Consider the following 20,531-nt stretch of genomic DNA (forward strand, 5'->3'; position numbering starts at 1 on the left):
GAGTTATCATTTATTGAGCTATATATTTTAAAATGAATAGAACAGGAGAAATAAGTTTTAAGATAAACATTGTTTGGTTTTAGGTATCTTAAGTTCGAGATGCTGCTAGAACTTCCCCAAGATTGCAGCCTAATAATTTGACATAATAGATGGAGAGGAGTGAAGAGGAGAGAGCCAAGTATTATTACACTGGGGTCCCATTGAAGAGTGTGCATTAAGAAGGGGAAAGTGAGCCCGGCATGGGGGATGGCGCACACCTTTAACCCTAGCACTCAGGAGGCAGTGGCAGGTAGATCTCCAAGTTCAAGGCCAGTCTGTTCTACAGAATGAGTTCCAGGACAACCAGGACTACATAGAGAAACCCTGAGAGAGAGAGAGAGAGAGAGAGAGAGAGAGAGAGAGAGAGAGAGAGAGAGAGAGAGAGAGAGAGGTTGGAGGCTCTAGGGAAGGAGCGCTGGGCTTGGCAGTTATTTGGAAATACAAAGAAATTAGTGAATAGCTTCAGGGGATACATTAAAATAAAAGCTCCATTGAGGTGAGTTAAAAAAAAAAAAAACTTGGGCATGAAGCAATAGAGTACTAAGTAAATACAACCCCTTCAAGAAGTTTCTCAAAGTGGGTTGGGGATTTAGAACAGTGGTAGAGCGCTTGCCTTGCCAAGGCCCTGGGTTCGGTCCCCAGCTCCAAAAAAAAGAAAAGGAAAAAAAAAAGTTTCTCAAAGGGAGAGAACAGAGAGATGGAAGAGGATATGGAATCCTATAAGACTCACAGAACCATCAGTAAAGGGAGAATTAATGATATAGCAAAAAACAAACAACAACAACAAAAATCAAACAAACAAACAGAAAAACAGAGAACAGATGTAAGGGAAAAGTCCTTGTCTCGTCCAGAAGAGACGAAATCAGGTTGGTTGGTAGGAGCCGGCCTCAAGTGATGTACATCTACAAGGGGGTGGGAGGGACAGGGTATTCAGACAGCAGATAAGGGATAAGTCAGCTGATAAATTCAGTGGGGTGGTGACATGGACCTTTAGTTTGATTGTCGGTTTTCTCAGTGAGATAAAGGAGGGAAGAGATGATATTCAAAGTAACCTAGCAATGGTGAATTAAAGGGAGAAAGGTTAGAATAGATGTGTCATTCTTCAGCCGCTGCTCTGGTATAAGATAGGAGTGAGTAGAGTTGCAGTTAATCAGAACTGAGGTTTTGTTAGGTAGCAGGAGACCAAAAAAAGGGGGGGAGGGGAATGTATGCTAAAGAGTAGTTATAGATACCAACAGATGCAAGGCCTAAGAGAGCTGAAAGGCCGGTTCATTTCCCAGGCTGCTTTCTCCACAGATCTCTATGCCACAACCCGTTTCAACAGTGACCATGCTCTGCTGGCCAATGTAGAGCAACAGCTGTCCAGCCTCGGTGATTTTGCACCAGCACCTGGTTCCTTCCCAAGCAACCCTGCCCTAGGAAATTCTCTGCGGACACTGCTGTTGCCTCCTGGGACTCCAGAAAACAGAGAGATTCCAACTAAGAGGTCATTAAGCCCTTCAAGGAGAGGATTCAAGCGGAAGGACAATATCCTTGCCAACCTGAATCTGAAACATGGTTTCCAAGATGCTACAGGCAGCGAGGTGCAAGTACTGACTTGTTTGTGTGTACAGGAGACACAGAGGCTCAGGACAGAGTGTCCTGCTCTTGGGGTCTGGGGTGGTTCCCAGCAATAGCGCTAGAAGTTCGTTGGGATTTTCAAAGGCCTATGACCAATATTACCAGGATAAAGCCTGTGATTCTTCTGCCCTTAGGAAAAGCTTTATATCACAAAGGAACTGACCTTGATTTACTTTGAGAGCATAAGCATGGTACATGGCAGGGAACACTTTAATGTCCTGCGAGGGTTTCCAATAGGAAGCGATAGAGAAGTTGTCATAAGTAACTTACTTGAAATAGTTTTTATAGGGGTTGGAGATTTAGCTCAGCGGTAGAGCACTTGCCTATCAAGCGCAAGGCCCTGGGTTCCGTCCCCAGCTCCGAAAAAAAGAAAAAAGAAAAAAATATGAAATAGTTTTTATAAAATCATTTTTGAGACAGTTTCTCACTGTAACCCTAGCTGGTCTGGGACTCATTGCATTCACAGATCAGACTGGCCTCGAACCCAGAGATCTGCCTGCCTCAGCCTCCAGTGCTAGGCTAAAATCATCATTTTTCTGTCTTGTACAGAAACACAAATGATTCTAAAATTTCCCCCCAGAAGTTTCCCCAAGCAAATGAATTAGATTGTCCAGAGGATTTTTAGCTGAAAATGAACTCAGAATTCAAGAGCTATCTTTTCAGAGTGCTAATTTTCATATTGTCACCAGGAAGCCTTCCATTTAGACCAAGGAGTACATCTCCAATGGTCCATGGCCCTCTTCATGTAAAGCCTGCGTCAGTCATTTCCTGTCTCCTCAAGAAGCAGAGTCAGATGCTATTCCCAGTCATTTTAATTTCTGGTTGTCAGGAATCTCTTTGCACATTAGGATGACTTGACCCTTTGACTTCTTCCTGCTCAGTTTCAGAACTCTGGAGGGAAGAGCTGAGGTAGAGCTTGCCTGATATGTGTGAGGCCCTAGGCACAATCACATACCTCAAGCAAAGAAAAGGGAGAGGCCAGAAAGCCTCTGGAGACAGTCATATTTTTTGTGCACCAAAGGGGGCAGTCTTGCAATATTTTCCTTAGGTTTTTGTTTTATTTTGTTGGGCTGGTTTTACATTCTTAGCAACAAATGATTATTTTATCAGACAAAAACACTAACTGCACTAAAGTATTTAGGGTGACGTCCCAAGAACACTTAGGATACTTGGCATGCTGCCTTACTAAAACAGCCTAAGGAAAAAAATTCACTTCTATTTCACATATTGTTAAAATCTCAACATTTTTGGACTATCTAATATTCCCACTTTTTCCTGCTAGATGTTATTTTTCTTAATATGGAGAGCTTTCAAAGTGCTAACTTAATATAAATACAAAGCAGACGTTTTTGCTTTTAGTGAGTGCTTGAGATAGAGTTCAGGCCCCTCACCCATGCCAGGTCCTTGACTGTGAGTTTTATAACATATAAAATTCATTTATATGAGTGTTTGGTTTCTGAAATTGATCATTTTCAATCGTAAAAAGAAAAAAAAGCATTAAATTCGGCATGGTGGAGTATATCACTAGTACTTAGGGAGCAGAAGTGGGAGGATCAGGAGTTCAAGACCAGCTTGGGCCACATGAGAATCTGTCTCAACCAATAAAGAAAAAAAAAGTTAAAGAAAACCATTAACAGTAAATATTTATTTTTAGTAAATTTCCCTAAAGTAGCCTTTTGATATGACAAGACTTTTCTATGCTTTAACCCCAAATTAGGTTACCGTCCCAAATGATCCAATCTTGTGTCCTTCATACATTCCCAGTCCTTATTTATTCTGTCCCCATCAGTGCTGGGTACAGATTTCCTGAGTCCATGTTTATCCCAGTTGTAATGCCATTCCCTACCAATCACAGGCTGCACATGTTACTCAACTCATGTCACGTCCTGGGTGTTGTGTTTCATTAGAAAATTAATCATCCTTTTACATCAAAGGAGCCAAGAATTGAGAAATAATTTGGCTGTCTTTAATTTATATCAGTGTGTGTGTGTGTGTGTGCGTGTTGCTAGGGATAGAAGCCAGGGCTTTGCACATGCTAAGCAAGAGCTCTATCACTGAGCTGCATATCTAACCTGTATTAGCTTTTTTGAAGTCCACGGACAGACTCTATAGAAAAGACTAGGAAATAGACTTTTATATAAAATACATAATGTATGTGTCAGGTTGGAATGAATAAAAGCAACTATGAATTTTACTATACAGATCTATAATTTCTTTATATAAAAAATATCATTAGTACTTGACCCAACAATGACATTTCACTTACATTCTTAAAATGTTAGAGAGCATTTATTTTATTTTAAATAAAAGTTTATTATCAATTTTAATTTCTGATTAAATTACTCTTAATTTTATCTTGTCACATATGGTACTTTTTGAACTGCCCTGCAGTTTAATCTTCTTTTATTACATAGTACACTGAACCATACATGTACGTACTAAATAACACATTTTATAATTTTATAAATTGTAAAAACCTCCACGGAAAAATAATGCTAGAGGATCTACTCATTTTGAATTTGTCCTTGAGGACGTAGTGATGAGCTCAGTGGTGGAGCACTTGCAGAGCACATACAGGGTCCTGGGAATAATCTACCAAAGAAACAGAAAAAAGAAGCAAGAAATTTCCATCAATGTTTTATGTGCTTGCCTTGGACATAGTAATATGCAATTCATATCTAACCCAAGAGATGAAAGTTTTGTTACTTTAAAGAATTATTGATGCTTTAAATGTATGGATCCTTATCCCCCTGGTTGTGTAAAAACGACACAAACGGTCCTGGGTTTTGTTTTTGTTTTTGTCTTCTTGAGCCTTTCTCTAGTGACCTGGGCAGTTTGCATGGTTTATCAGGAAACCGTAGTCCCCCGATCTCTGCCAGAACACCCCACGTAGCCACTGTCCTCAGACAGCTCCTGGAGCTGGTGGACAAGCACTGGAATGGCTCTGGCTCCCTCCTCCTCAACAAGAAGTTTCTTGGTAAGTGCATAGCTCTCTCTCCTCCTTGGTAAGTGCATAGCTCTCTCTCTTCCTTGAGGAGGGCAGGACCTTTCTTCTGCCCTGTGGTTTGTTTTGTTAACAGCCATCTAGTTCCCTTAGCCTACAAAGGGGAGCTTGTATCTCACAGACATTTCCCAGAAACACCATAAGTACCAAATCTGCATTTTTGTCACATCTGTCTTCCCTATTTTTTTTTTAAATCAGCTGTTTTTCCAACTGCTTTGTAGAAATCATTTTCTTCCTATGCTGTGCTTGTGTGTGCCATATGTGGTCTTTGGTAACGTGTTGCATGATCAGATATATGTAATACAGAGTAGTTATATTAATAATTGCAAGACCATTTTATGACCCTTTGAAAGTGCCAGTATTGATGACAACAGAAATGAGGTTTGATCATCTGAAATTTGCAGAGACTGTTGAAATGTTGATTTTTAAAATGCAAATGAGTTAATGCTCTCGGACTCTTTTCAGGGGTTAATTTTTAGAAGTGTGGTCAGCTCTGGGTGTTTATCTGTTGTTTGATGGCAAGAGAACACAAGGAACTTTTACTTGTTAATAAAGCTTTAAGAAGAAACTAGAAACTTAAACATTGTTTGGGCTGCAAAAAATATTTTTAATTTCTAAAGGCTGAGGCTACAATCCAGTGGTAGAACATCTGTCTAGCTTGCACAAGCCCCATTCCAGCACAAGAAAACTTTCTTTAAAGATTTTAGTTTTATCCAGGCAGTAATGGTGTGCATGCCTTTAATTCCAGCACTTGAGAGGCAGTGGCAGGCTGATCTCTGGGAGTTCAAGGCCATCCTGGTCTACACATTGAGTTCTAGAACAGCCAGGACTACACAGAGAAGCCCTGTCCTGAAAACAAACAAGCAAACAAAACAAAACCCAACAAACAAGAAAAAGATTTTAGCTTTAGTTATGAACATTGGTGTGTACATGTGTGCATAGTTACTTATGAATATTGGTGTGTAAATGTGTGTATAGTTAGTTATGAACATTGGTGTGTAAATGTGTGTATAGTTATGAACATTGGTGCGTACATGTGTGCATAGTTACCTATGAACATTGGTGTGTAAATGTGTGTATAGTTATGAACATTGGTGTGTAAATGTGTGTATAGTTAGTTATGAACATTGGTGTGTACATGTGTGTAGAGTTAGTTATGAACATTGGTGTGTAAATGTGAACATTGTGTGTAAATGTGTGTATAGTTAGTTATGAACATTGGTGTGTAAATGTGTGTATAGTTAGTTATGAACATTGGTGTGTAAATGTGTGTATAGTTATGAACATTGGTGCGTACATGTGTGCATAGTTACCTATGAACATTGGTGTGTAAATGTGTGTATAGTTATGAACATTGGTGTGTACATGTGTGTAGAGTTAGTTATGAACATTGGTGTGTACATGTGTGTAGAGTTAGTTATGAACATTGGTGTGTACATGTGTGTATAGTTATGAACATTGGTGTGTACATGTGTGTAGAGTTAGTTATGAACATTGGTGTGTACATGTGTGTATAGTTATGAACATTGGTGTGTACATGTGTGTATAGTTAGTTATGAACATTGGTGTGTACATGTGTGTAGAGTTAGTTATGAACATTGGTGTGTACATGTGTGTATAGGTGCCCCACAGAGATCAGAAGGAGTTAAATTCCCTGAAGCTGGAGTTACGGGGATTGTGAACCACCTGACACAGTGCTGAATACTGAACTCTGGTCCTCTTCAAAAGCAGCAAATACTCCTAACTGCTGAGCCATCTCTCCAACCCCCACCCCAACATTCTTAATTAAAAAATTATATGGGAAGAGGACAGAGAGGGTAATACATGTGTGAGTATAATAATAGGTTATATACATGTATCATGAAACTCATGATAAATCCATTGTTATATATAATCAATATATGCTAGTAAATAACTTTTTAATTCTAAAGGGACAAAGAGGATAAAGAAACAGTCTTCTTTTCCATGTTGAGCCAGGAATCATCCACTGGAATGGTACCTCTGGACCATCCAGGGAGGGTTCTGAGTTATCCTTCACAAAGGGTTTGGGTCCATAACACCTCGTACAGCCACTAAAACTGATGTTAAAAGCAGAGCTGGCAGTTGTTGGTTTGGAATTCTGAGCTTTGGTTTTTAAATTTTTCCAACCTGGATTTTTGGCAGGTCCTGCCAGAGATTTGCTCCTGTCCTTGGTGGTGCCTGCACCTCCCCAGCAGTGGCATCGCTCGCTGCTTGACGACAAGACAGGGAGAGCCTTGCACTGGAGGGAGACGGAGCTAAAGGAAGCAGGGCAGCTGGTTCCCAGTGATGTGGTATGACTCCCTCCCTCAGCTCTCTCTCCCTTTACCAGAAAAGACATGGCATCATGACTAGAACAGCCCAGGGCCCCTGGGGGCATCACTGCCATGGACACTTAGACACTCCAGAACCAAAATAGGGAAAAGGCAAGTGGGACAAATCAGGAATACAGAACTCGTTATTCCTTGGGAATGACTCTGTCCTCCTAGCCCAAATCCAAATCTCCTAAAGAAATACTTGAAAAGACAGAGTGAGGAAGCCCACAAAAACTCTACTGTTGAGAACCATAACATGGTCCCAATGATGGAAGGCCATCTTTTCCCTTCTGCTAGAGCAGAGAGCCTCAGAGCAGCAGTCATATTTGAACAACTGGATGCAGCTTTGGGAAAGAAAGAAAAATCTTATAGTCCTCGGTTTCTGTTTTCTTACCTTCAGCAAGTTTTCAGGTGCCATGCTGGGCCCTAGAAACTTCTGATTAATGACTCAGAATGCCAGCCTCTTGCAAAGCCACCACTGTCCAGCAAGAGTCATGGAAGACCTTACTCGTAAGGAAGACCGAGGTTACACAGAACCAGTTTGAACTGTGTTTACTATAAATCAAATTTGCAGTGAGGCCGCACAGCTGCATCCCGTTCTGTCAGTTGTTAGAGGAAAAGGCCCTGCCCAGGAATTCATATTCTTAATGCATTGCTGCATTGTTTTCTGGTCTAAAGGAAAGTTTGAAGCAAAAACTGGTCAAAGTGTTGGAAGAAAACCTTATTTTGTCAGAAAAAATTCAGCAGTTGGAGGGAGCTGCTGCCACCTCGGTTGTGAGTGGGCACCCATCTCACACACACGGTAAGTTAGGAAAGCCTGGAGTGTAGTTGCCCAAAACAACTGTTGGCAAATGCCCTGTTTAAAGAGCTCCATCAGCCCAGGGCTGCCTTTGGTTTTCTTAGCCATATTTGTCTTTGGGACTTAACAGGAATTATGATTTTAACCTCAGAGAGTCATTTTATTTTTGTTGTGCTAGGAATCCAACCCGGGATGGATCCCCAGAGAATTGTAATGTAGGCATCTTTGAACTACCACATAAAGCTTTGTGTTCATGTAAAACATACATGGACGGTGTTTTTAGAATGGCACTGCCTTTTGTCATTTCAGCAGGAGAGAATGGATAAGGAAATACAGCTCCATGACCCAGCAATGAGCACCACCAGCACTTTTGAATTCTTTCTCCCAGATAACCTCCATAAGATAGACATGCAACTCAAAGATTTCAATTATACCATAAGTTTTAAAGATAATTTACATGCAAAATATATTCATCTTAAGTTTGACGCTAATGAAAAGATAAAACACCTTTCTAACTCCAGAAAGTTACCATTATATACTTGTGTAGTCATTTTCCCCTCCATATCCCAGCAACCACACAGCTATTTCTACATCCTCACTTAATGCTAAATGGCACTGGCAACTCCCCGGAGTTGCATGAGTAGTCTTCATTTATCTGTCAAATTCTATACTGTTGTTTCTAATATTTAATTACCATGGTGAGAATGCCCGGAATGAAAACAGTGCTCTGAGACCACCTTTCTTCCTGGTGATGGAGCTACAGCTCCTGAGACTTGTGCTGCTGTCAGTGATGCTGCTTCCCAAAGCTGCTGGACAAAGATTGCTGTACATTTCAGAAGAGGGGAAGTCAAAAGGCATAGACCTTTACATGTTGCTAAATCACCCCCCAGAAACGTGGTTTTGATTAAGCACATCTGTATTTGAGCTCCTTTTCCACTCCTTCTTTGCTACTCTTTTCTTCTTCTTTTTTTTTTTTTTGATTTATTTATTTGTTTATATGCATACACTGTAGCTGTCTTCGGACACACCAGAAGAGGGTATCAGATCCCATTACAGATGGCTGTGAGCCACCATGTGGGTGTTGGGAATTGAACTCAGGACCTCTGGAAGAGCAGTCAGTGCTCTTAACCACTGAGCCATCTCTCCAACCCCCAATACTACTTTTGTCTGTTTACCTTGTTGTTTTGTTTTGTTTTGTTTCGAGACAGGGTTTCTCTGTGTATCCCTGGCTGTCCTGGAACTCGCTCTATGTACCAGGCTGGCTGAAAACTCAGAGATTCACCTGTCTCTGCCTCCCAAGTGCTAGGATTAAATGTGTATGCTGCCATGCCCAGCTGAAAATGTTACCTTTTCGTTTTAGGTTTGCCATTGTGATAGAAAAACAATATTCACTCAAGTATTGGTTTCCACTATTTCAGTACTATCATAGGTTGGCCTATATTTTAAAATCTGCCCTCAACTTCAAACCTGTAGTACAGCTTTCATAAGTAAGCAGCACTCATACAGCTGTGAGAAACTTGAGGCGGAAGCATTGAGCCACCACTGTGAAACTCAGCACCACCTGGTGATAGTCCCAAAACCAGATAAAAAGGAAACATCAATCCTCTCCTACCTATTTTGAGAGCTAATCCTTTCATTCAGCCGTAAGGCCGGGTTCTGTACAGCAGCTCACTGGGGGTTACTGTTGTTATAGCATTCCTGGTTTCACCTTCCAGACCTTGCCATTCAAAATGTGATCCATGGTAGCATCACCTGGGAGCTTGTTAGACAAGAGCATTGGTCTTCCTCACCATCTACTGAGTCAGAATCGATTTTAACAAGATCCCAGGTGATGGGTAAGCACATTAGTGTTTTCAGAGCATTATTCTAGAAAACTGGCTCTTCTAGGACCAGGGTTGTGTGTTCTCACTACCTCATGGCTGCAGGCAGGTGGCACGGTCTTCGCTATCACTGAGATGTTGCAGTTTTATAATTTTATAGATTGACACAGTTGTAGATATTTTCATAAACTAGGTAAATAGAATGCAGGAGATTATTTGTTTACTAAGTATAGAGAGAGGGCAGGTGTGTCCCTGGGTCCTCATGGGGGTACTGTGGGCCATGGTCATCGTCTGTAGTGCAACTCAAAAGTTTGTACACCAATGTGCAATTGTACCTGGCCAAACTGTAATTCAGATCTGTTGCCAAATGCCATATTCTTATCAAATAGCCTCTGTTTCCAAGGAAGGGGATGGTGGGTGTGTGGGGGTGTTTATAGGGGGGACAGTCAAGATGTTCCTGAGTACTTGGGCTCTACTCAAAAGTGAACTTGGAGTTCTGCTCACTTCTTGGCTTTTGTACCTTTTGTAGATGATCTTCTGCACAAAAACCAACAGCTGACCATACAGGTGGCTTGCCTGAACCAGGAGCTGACTCAGCTGAAAAGGCTAGAGGAGACAGTTGCTCTTCTCCATGAGAGTCAGAGGTAGGAGCAGGCCTGGCTGGCTGGCTTCCAAGCTGTGTTCACTCCTCTTTATCTCCTCTGCTTTTCTTGGAAGCTAGAACCCACACCTGTGTAAATTAGTGCAGTCTGTATGTAAATTTCCTGTACTTGGCCAGCTAGCCAGGGATCAAAGGACTGCTTTAGGACTGCTATGATACACCAGGGACAAACGTTGTTGGCGGTGGGTTGCAACTACTCAATAATTAGTTTCTTGGTGGCTGTAATAGGACTCTAGGGTCATCCAATTGTTTTGGTCATTACCAACCCCTCAGCCCATCTGGCTCCTCTGGAAAGTGTTTGCTATTGGGCCCAAAAGACTCACCAAGAGCACTCAGTAGGGAGTAATAGGGAAAAGAATCTAAAGTACTCCGTAACATCAGCTTCTTCACAGGGAAAGCACCTTCAAGCTGCAGACTGGAGACACCTGGGAGTTGGGGAGGTGGCCTAAGGCAGCAGGCGATCCTGAGAAAGCGCTTTAAGAGTTGATTTGCCAGTCCACCTCTGCTAGAACTCTCACTCATTTTTACAGACATCAAAACCCAGAACTCACCATTGGTTTTCAGTAGAGTAGCATTAAAGCCAGAGGGTCAGGTCCAGGCCCTTTCTGGATGACTTAAGACAAAAAATAAACAAAAGTCCCACAACTGTTCAGCTGGACATAGTGGCACCTGTTTATAATCCTGGCACTTAGGAGTCAGCACTTCAAGGGCAGCCTCTAGTACATAGCGAGTTTAAGGCTAGCCTGTACCACCTGGGACTCTCTTAAAAAAACAAGCAACAACAAAACTCTTTTATAAGTATTTCAAGCTTTATAGAGTAAAGATAATAGCATGAAGTCATGGTTCTCAAACCTCGTCTGCAAGGGAATTACAGGAAGGAGTTGTTGAAGTGCAGATTGCTGGGTCCCAGGCCAGAGTTCTGCTTGACACTGTGGGCTGGGAGCTTGAGAATCTGCATTTCTGGTGTTTCCAGCCTGGGCTGCAGCTACTGGTCTGGAGCCCACACTGTGCACATATTAGAGAGCACCCTCTTAAGGGACAAACACTCAAAACATCATTCCAGTGAACCTGAGAGAGCTCCGTCCCTCTAGGCACTCAGCCCATTTGCTTTATTTTACTTTGGTGCTTAGGGAATTTTTTTCGGTTTATCTTGTTTGTACAATTTTATAAAACATACCATCCTCCCAAAGTCATGTCCATAAATAAGGTAAACCCAGAAGCGCCTACTGTTCTGTCTCACTGGCCTTCTATCGTGGATGCTGGTGGAGCCGTTATCTGCTCATCTTTTATGCATAAAAAGCACAGGTGTTACTGATTTAATCCATTTTTTTAATTTTTAAAACTTTTATGCGCATGGGTACTTTACATGCACACATGTCTAATACCCATGGAATCCGGAAGAGGGTTCCGAGATCTCCCGAAACTACAGTTACAGATGGTTGTGAGCCACCATGTGAGAGCTGGGAATTGAACTAGAATCCTCTGAAAAGGCAGCCAGTGCTCTGTGAGTCCCCTTCCAGGCCTGCTTCAACTTGTTTGATTGTTTGATGAGGGAGGGAGGATTGAATGTGCTGGAATATGTGGAGGTCAGCATATTTTCTTCTATCGTGAGAGTCTCAAGGATCAACCTCAGGTTGTCAAGCATGCCTGCAAACATCTTTACCCACTGAGCCATCTCATTGGCCCAACATTTTTATCTTGAAAAAATCAGTTCATAACGGTCTATGAGTTAGTTCTCAGTCCTTTTTATAGATGCCTAGTCCTCATTGTATGATTATACCTTTTTTTATAAAAATAATTAGTTCTCTATTAATATCAGTTTAGAGGAACAGTATTTGGCTTCCAAAAATAGTATAGTATGAGCTGTGGTCCACGTACCCAGCAAGTGTGAGATTCATGTTCCAGTTCCCAGCACCCCCCCAATAGTGCTGGAATTAATACTATTTATATACTTTTTTGTTTTGAGACGGCATCTCTCTACATAGCACTGGCTGTCCTGGAACTCACTAGGTAGACCAGGCTGGCCTCAAAGTCTCAGAGCTCCACCTGCCTCTGCTTCCTGAGGGCTGGGAGTAAAGGCGTGTGCACCACACCTGGCTGTATATGTCATATTCTGTGCTGATGTATGAATGGATGGCTTTTAGTGTTGTGTGATAATTCCAAGCTCGAGAATGCAGTGGTGGCTTGTACCATTGGTCTGGTACAGAGACGGGCTGTTAAAGGATTGGGGGTTGACGGTCTGATCAGACGCCAGTGTTCCTGTGCTTCTCCCTCCCTCATCAAGAAAGGGCTTTGGAAAGAATGGAAGAACTAGTCCATAAAATATGAGCTACATCACTGCTTCAGTCAGTCTGAAATGCAGTCCATGAACTATAACAAAGGAACCATGGTCTGCTTTTAAAATAATCCACTCATAAATTGGACAGTTCTATTGAAAGGTGTTACTGCACTGTATGTTAGTAGCCATTTCAGACCTGAATGGCATGTGCTTTGCTTTTGTGATTTCATGACTGCCTTTCCCCCCCGGGCCTCAGGTCCCTGGTGGTAACTAATGAGTATCTGCTGCAGCAGCTGAATAAAGAGCAGAAAGGTTATTCCGGGAAATCGCTCCTGCCTCCTGAGAAGACTCATCCTTTGGGGAGATTGTCGCCCTTTGGGAAAAGCACGCTGTCTTCCTCCTCACCAACGGTACACAACACGGGTCAGTACCTAATACAGAGCGTCTCAGAAGCTGACCCCGAGCCTAGTCTGTGGAGCTAGCACCTCGGCCTTCCCCACCACTCCCTCACCCATGGAGGTAACTCAGCCCTGCTGTCCCTGTAGTGGATACTGGTGTTTACCCCCAAAGATTAAGAGAAACTTATTATGATTACATTATATTGTCCCTCTTTATTTTCCTATTTATTTCCCCCCATTTGGTCATTCTTTCCTTCTGCCCACACACATTGTTGGCACTTGTTCCTAGGCACCATTTCACACAGAAACATTTGATTGAAAATATCAGAAAAGAAAAAATAGTGGACACTTTGCAGTGTCATTTCAGGCTGTGGCAGAAAGTTACAAAAGAACATCTGTCACTTTCTTTTGTGTTAGAATTTCCAAAGACTCTGAAACGTTTGGAGTCTCCTGCTGCCATGGTGCAAGTGTATACACTCCGTCCAGAGGAGCCCATGGCCTAGTAAGACTCAGGTGATGGTCCTCAGAGTGGGTCTAATGAGAGATTGGATAAGCATGTGGGTTAATGTTGGCGTCCATATGGAAGCTCTAGCGAAGTCTTGGTGTAGTGGGTCTCACAGATTAGGATGCTAATGGAAACATGCAGAGCCTCGTAGACTTGGATGCAGAGTCTGGTGATCCCTGAAGGATCATGGATCAGGGATACAGTGCAATGTGGCACCACAGGAGTATGTGACAGCACATCAGTCTTTGCCTGGAGAATGCAATGTCAGGAAAATGTTCCCAGAGGACAGTCAAATGAGACCTGAAAATAAGCAGGTTACTAGGCAAAGCACAGGACCAAGGGCAAGAACAAGAGGAGGGCTGCAGCTTTGCTGTGTCACAAAGGGAGTGGCTCCTCTCCCCGACTGGGAGCTGGGAAGGCAGAGGAACTTGGCTGCACAGGCTCCTTGCAGAGTTCCACTAAGGGGCAGAAGGGTAGAGGCCTGCGTGCATTTAAAAGGTTTCCTCTGTAAGGAGAAGGGCTGACAGGAACAGGACAGGCTGAGCACAAAGAAGCTGGACAGCAGGAGCAGGCCCACCTGAGGTGCGGCTTGTGCGCATGCCTGGCTCAGTGCCATTTCACAATGAGGATTAGGTATCTTAAACCCACTGAAAGCTGCTTCTATACCATCTTTCTCCAGAGCTGGAGAAATGTTGCCAGAAAACAAACACTGTCACTGTGATGCCACTTCCCCTATAGAGCCATGTCAGGAGAGAGGCAAGGGGCTGAGACACTGATTCATGGCCCTAACTCACATGCCATGCAGGGAATGAGTCCTGTGCCACATTGTGGGTTTGAAGCCCCATGTTTCTGAATTATAAATCAATCCACAGACATCTGGGTTTGTCTGTTTGTTTGTTCAAGAGGAGCCGTAAGTTTTTGGTTCCACAAAAGCCACTCCTCTGGCTTCTTGTCCCATTGAGAAATCTCCATAGAGCCTAAGCCGTGCCAGCAAAGGGGGACTCAGGGCACAGAGCACCTGCTATGCTAGGCACTGGGCAAACACTGGCTTTCCTTGCACCATCCACCTCCTCCTACCTCTAGTATGACCTCTTATGGTGACAGCCCAGCATCTGCACAGAGCTCCTATAAAGAGAAGCAAAGTGCCTGGCACACTAAGCCACCTCCATGGCCATCTCCCTTTGTCACCGCAAATAGCTGATCCTGACTCAGGCCAGCCATTCTTGGGCTGCTAGGCACTCCCAGGGTGGAAGTCCTCTCAACCTCTGATTTCTCCTGATGTGTCATGTAGTCCTGGGGACAGGACGTAGCTATTATAATGTCCAGGGAGAGGCCAGAGTTGTCACCATGAAGGGCTAGCAGGCCAACTTGAAGGGCAGAGAAAAACCTCTGGAGAGAAATGAGTAGAGAGGCTGGCACTCGAAGTCTGCCCTGCAGTGGAGAAGGAAGCAAATCTGGTGTACAACCAGTCCTCAGGCAGGCCTCTGCCCACTGTAGAGAGGGATTTAGTGGGGTGTCCTTGTCAGCCGAGCTACTGGAGAAGGTACTCATGGTTTTAACCACAGAAGTCTCCCTGGCCCTAAGTGGACCTTGAGCTGCTTCTAGCTCTATGTGCCTTTTCAGAGGGCGCACAGATCTTTCTCCTACTTCATGGAGTTCAGGGTCAGGCAATACCCCCACCCTTTTCTCCAAGCCATCCCACCAGTCACAGGGATAACAGGCTGCTACTTCCCTCCTCGTTAGCTGTCTCCCCACCCCAACCCTCCACACCCCTGGATCTCTAGCTGACAGGGAGGCCCACGTACAGATACAGGTAAACCCACTTGCTGTGACCATCTTTCCGTAAGTAGAAGCTACAAGGATTTAGATTTCCATAATGCTCACTAACATGAAGCTTGTGACTCAAACGGATTTCCCAGGCTAGATGGAGGTACCACTGCTTTACTGCTGGGGAGGGGATGCTGGAACTCTTCCCAGGTAGCTTGAGAAAGGACATCCCAGTGAAGGGCCAGGTGCTAGCCTGGGCCCTCTGCTCCCCACCTGACCTTTCTTCATCCCTGTCTAGCTCACACCATTTGTCTACATGTCTCCTCCCAGGGTGACTGGGCTGAAGCCCAGTGTGAGCAGAAGATCCTAGGACAGGCTGTGGGGATGGGGTACACAGAAAAGAAGTTACTAAAGCCTCTGAAACCTAGAAGCTGTCCTCTCATGGAGAGGCCCTTGTTACTCCAACAAGGTGAAGAGCCTGCTTGGGAACAGCTCTAGCCTAGCACCAGGGACTCCGAGGGCTGATGGTCTGTCTGGAAGGGAACAGACAGGCCCCACCGTCCCCATCAGAATGATGAACAGATGGGAGGAGTCAGCAAGGAGTCCCTCACTGTGGGACACCAGGCTCACCGCTGGCCATTAGGGCCTGTCTATTGGAGAAACAGTGTTGGGGCTTGCTGTGCCAGAACACGGCTGGCATGACGATGAGCTTTATGGCTTAGGACTCATCTGTTGACATTTTTTTCTTCCCTAGGCCTCTGTTTCCTCGGCCATAGAGTTAGGGAATCAATTGTTTATTCTCTAGTTCTATCTAGCCCTGAATATTCTGAGACTCTGGGCTAGAGCCCAAAATGCCTTATCCGAGTAGGCCCCTGTTGGCAGCCATGGTCCAAGGCTTGGTCCAGGCCAATTCTGATGCTTCATCCTTCCTCCTGTGCAAATGTTGAGAGCAGATTGAGGCCTTATTGATTAGACAACAGGCTGTGATGTCATCGCCCCAGGGTCGGGGTCCAATAAAAAGTTCTGCATCTCCCTAAGGCTGTCTTGGGCAGCCTGGCTCTGCTCTGCACTAATGGGAAGGACTCACTAGTGGAAGGAGATATCATCTATCCTGGGAATGGCTGCCAGGGGGAATAAAGAGCCCAGCAGGGTGTGGGAAGGAGGGGGTAATAGGGCACTGCAGTGTGAATGACCCCATCACCGCAGACTCAATCCATCCTGGTACAAAAGGTATCTTTATTGAGGTCTGGGTAAGAATTAGGCACTTGGCCAGAGCAGCAGCTTAAATATGAGGCAAGCAGGCAAGAGTCAGCCATGCCTGGGACCAGGCTGGGGTGGTGAGGATATAGGCACTGACTCCCAGACAGATGTCAGGGAGACAGGAAGAAGGGACACAGCAGTCTGGGTCAGAGGCCTGATGGGATGGCCCTAGGACTGGGCAGGAAGCTCTCAGTGGCAGATCCAGAAGGGAGGAGCTGGGCTTTCTTGTTCCACGTGACCCTGGACCCCAGGCCTGGGTCTCCAGTGGGACAACCTCCCTGGGGGCTTTGGCAGGTGTCACTTCTTCACCTTGGCGTCATAGGTGCCTGCGTTCTTGTAGGCACTCACATAGCCACTGTCGTCCAGGATGTCCTGCCGTCCAGCGATGCCCTTTCCTTTGCCGCTCTCATCAAAGCGTTCTTTGTGGGAGCCTGTGTACTTACTGGTGTCCGTCAGCCGGTCCACAGCACCACCCGTTTTAGCTTTCTGTTTGGATAGAGTTCCCACAGAATCGGAGAGGGAACCTGGCCCATCCCACCCACCCCCACTCCCACTGAGAGCCCCCCCCATTCATCTCAGTGGGAGGGCTGGCAGGCAGGGCACTTACAGTGACACCAATGTTGGCTGGTTCCTTGCCCGCTATCAGCTGGCAGATGGCATCAAAGGCCTCTTCCTTGGTCTTCCCCTTGAACCTCTTTGTTGCCAGCTCTTCCAGGGCCTTCTTGAACTCCTCATAGTTGATTACTCTAGCAGATTTTGCCCTGCCAGGCACCATGTGCACCATAAGGATTCCCCCTTTTTGACATCCTCCCTGATTCCAGCCCCCCCAACTCCCCACTTTCTGGAAATATGAGAAACAGGGTTGCCTGGTGCTCACTTGACTTTGGAGAAGACGATGTCAACGTCGGTACCTGTCACAGCCTTTCCGTCAGCCACCTTACAGTCCTTGCACAGCTTGGCCCAGTTCTTGCCGTTCATCTCTTGCCCACTGGCCTTAGGGTCACCATGGATGGCAAACTTGCGGAAACTCTCCTCCAGCCCAGCTATGTCAGTGCTTGCTGCCATGCCACCCTGCGGGGATCCACCTCAGTCACCTCCCAGCCAAGTTATTCCCGCTTCCTCTAGACCCAGAATGTCCCCACTGCCTTCTCAAAACTCGTGAAGTCTGAGTTGGCAGCACCTCAGTCTCTCAGTGAGGGCTGGGTTGCCTAGGGAGAGGGGGATTAGCACCGTGTGTCTGTCTATGCCCAGAGCCAAGGAAGAGCTACAGGCAGAAAGGTGCTGTCACTCGGTGCCAGCCCTGGATCTCAATGGGGCTCAGAAGATGAAGTCATGATGTCCACACAGCCCCGGGACAGAGTGGCACTGTCCAGAAAGACTGTGAGGAGAGCAGCTAGGGCCATGGATTTGTCTGTGCCTGGCGCAAAGCCTCGTTGGGTGGAAGTGGGGGTAGTGGCAGAAAAGCCTCCCTAAAAACTCCATGTCAATCTGGGTCAACGCCACACAAGGCTGGTGTATGGGCAGGTGTGTAGCAAGGGCAGTGTCTCTGCAAAGGTCATGGAGACCTAGGGAGGCCCAGCCTAAGCCTGACAATGGAGCAAGAGCAAGGGCAGTGGTGCATGCCCTAGGCAGGGGCGCAGCTGGCCTGGCCCTGGCCTTGTTACTATTTGCTGTTAAACAAAAACATGAGGGGAGCAGGAACTTTGGTCTGGCCTGGCCACAGTTTGTGAAGCCTGGAGACAGTTGCTAAGGGAGGGTGGTGCTGCTTGGAGAGTGTTGCTAAGGGTAGGATGGTGTCAGGGCGGCTTCAGGGAGAAGCTCCCAGTGCTGCTGGGCTGGGCTGGGCTGAGCTAGGATCAGGGGCTCATGGGTGGGGCATACCAGCACTCCCTGAGCCTAGGGCACAACCGTGGCTTCCTGGCCCCTTGCCACTGATTGAAGCTGTAGCTTCCAGTCTACTGGAAGCAACCTAGGCAGAGGCTTGTACAATAGCCCTTAACCTCCTCCATGCTGCCGTGGGACCATGATCTTGGTACCTTAATCCTTCACTAAAGCACAGTCCCCTCATCTACACTTCAGCCCTCCACTAAAGTCTTCTTATCACTGAGCATGGCTACGCCAGTCCACCTTCCCACAGCTCAGCTGCGCCCAGCCCTGGCTTTTCACCCTCGGTGGCCTCGTGCCCACTGACCATACCTGCAGCCCTACACTGAGGCCTCCTCCACCCCCATACCCAAAGACTTGAATTTGACCCTTTCCATCCCCACACAGACATTAAGACCCCTTCATTGAAACCCCACCCCAGCATGCTCACAGCCCTGCAGTGACATGCATATCCTACTACATACAGACCCCTGACCACACCCTCATCAGATCTCCATTGCAGATCCCTGACCACACCCTCAGCCCCACCCTGAAAGTCCCTCTCCAAATCAAACCCTGCACACGCACACTTGCATCTCCAGTTTGCATCCTTTTAACTCACATCCTGAAGACCCCAGCCATACTCACTAACAGGACTGCATCATTAAAAGGGTCCCTGGCCATACCCTTAGAGCATTCCCGTTCATCCATATACCTAGTTTCTGACATGCCCTGCCTTGAAAATCCCCAATCTAATGCAATGACACTCCCATTCTTCCATGCAAAACGTTGAGCACCCACCAGCACACACACACTGAGTTTCCTGACCACACCCTTAGCACTCCCTCTTTACTCATATACTAGAGCTATTGACACAGCCCTGCCCCAAAGCCCCTTAGAGTCTAACCAACACTGGCATTGCCTTGAGTGCTCCGGCATCAGGTTAAGACATACCACCATCACCACACCCACAGCAGCTTCCTGACCACACCCTTATTCTCAGCCACCATCTTTACCTTGCCTCTTAGAAAAAGAGTGTCCAATGACCACAACCTGGCCCCCTGAACAGCTTCTCTTCTCCCATTACTAGTTGGTCCACACTGAAAGGACCTTCCTGGTCCTACTCATCCTACTCATCCATAAATTGCAATTTCTAAGACTGAGAAACCCAGGGATCTTACATTGCAGGCACCTCTGGGGGACTGTAATCTAGGTGGGTACCCTTTGCCTCTCCCAAGGTGCAAATTCACTCGGGAACCCAAAGCTTGATCAAGGGTAAATGTGCCCAGGGGAGTTTGGGTGCTACTTGATGCTTTTCTCAAGGAAATGAGAGGATCCTGAGCCTATTGCTCACTCCTGTCTATGGGAAAATCGATTTGGGGGTTGTTGAAATGGAGCAGAATCATGGGCAGCTGCTCTGGGGTCCTCAGACCCTGGACACAGTAGTCACACCTCTGAACTGAATCCGCTTGTCAGCTCTTGCTGGGACAGCTGCAGTCATCAATCAGCCTAGCAAGGAGGTGGGGGAAGGGGTGTGTGTGGAACCCTTGGGGCCAGGGCCGGGTGATCAGCTGGTATCCTCAGCTCAATACCATCCGAGGTTAGTTCAGGCTGCTCCCACCCACCCCTCTTTGTGGAGGGTATGAATTAGGGTAGTCGATGTTCAATTCTCCTACCGGCGTCTACCTCTCGGCTGCTCCTGAGCGTGCCTTCGGACAGGACCCAGGAACTGATGCTGGAGACCAGGAGGCTCCACAGCTCCGCTCCCTGCCGGCTCCCGGGCGGGACTGCAGCCCGAGCGGCTCCGTAGTATTATCCCCTGTTTCTCGGTCACCATGGAGACAGTGAGTCCCACCCCCTAGCTGTCTCGGCGGGAGAGTGACCAAGGTCACGCTAGCTCCTCCCACCAGACCCCGCCCTATGTGCGCTGTGGGCACTGGGCCCGCAGAGTTGCAGCGACAGCCTTATCCTGCCTCTCCCCTTCAGCCGCAGTCCTTAAGCAGCCAGAGCTGCCCTCTGCAGTCCTGGATGTCCTAGGATAGGAACTTCCATGGCCAATGAGAAAACAGCCCCCCAAAAGTTCCAGTGGGGTCCCCAACCTTCAAGGGATTTCTGAAACTAAGAGCTGAATTGAAGAATGGGATCCCACGATTCATTGACAAGGATCTACAACTAGCTCAAACA

At 46.1% G+C, this 20,531-nt stretch overlaps 2 protein-coding genes across 3 annotated transcripts in view; one reads left to right on the forward strand and one right to left on the reverse strand.

Moving 5' to 3' along the window:
* Lrrc36 (leucine rich repeat containing 36) overlaps positions 1-13,164 on the forward strand; it is a 52,645-nt gene extending 39,481 nt beyond the window's left edge. Inside the window, exons 9-14 of the mRNA XM_032887989.1 lie at positions 1,336-1,622; positions 4,471-4,636; positions 6,827-6,975; positions 7,675-7,798; positions 10,145-10,259; positions 12,811-13,164. Of these exons, the coding sequence (XP_032743880.1) occupies positions 1,336-1,622; positions 4,471-4,636; positions 6,827-6,975; positions 7,675-7,798; positions 10,145-10,259; positions 12,811-13,036 (1,067 nt within the window). The 3' untranslated portion in view covers positions 13,037-13,164. The remainder of the gene's footprint in view (positions 1-1,335; positions 1,623-4,470; positions 4,637-6,826; positions 6,976-7,674; positions 7,799-10,144; positions 10,260-12,810) is intronic.
* A 3,276-nt stretch (positions 13,165-16,440) lies between these two features.
* Positions 16,441-20,176, reverse strand: Tppp3 (tubulin polymerization promoting protein family member 3). Of its 2 annotated transcripts, none has more exons than XM_032888009.1 (4): positions 20,024-20,176; positions 17,362-17,555; positions 17,092-17,245; positions 16,441-16,970 (listed from the first exon to the last, which is right to left on the reverse strand). In XM_032888009.1, exons 2-4 carry the CDS (start codon positions 17,547-17,549, stop codon positions 16,782-16,784), a joined length of 531 nt encoding a protein of 176 aa, XP_032743900.1. In that variant the 5' UTR covers positions 17,550-17,555; positions 20,024-20,176; the 3' UTR covers positions 16,441-16,781. The 2 variants fall into 2 exon arrangements, with proteins under 2 accessions (XP_032743900.1, XP_032743901.1); XM_032888010.1 differs by having other exon boundaries at positions 20,034-20,161.
* Between the last annotated feature and the right edge of the window lie 355 nt (positions 20,177-20,531).

Source organism: Rattus rattus, chromosome 17 (assembly GCF_011064425.1).
Source record: "Rattus rattus isolate New Zealand chromosome 17, Rrattus_CSIRO_v1, whole genome shotgun sequence".
Lineage (NCBI taxonomy): Eukaryota > Metazoa > Chordata > Mammalia > Rodentia > Muridae > Rattus > Rattus rattus.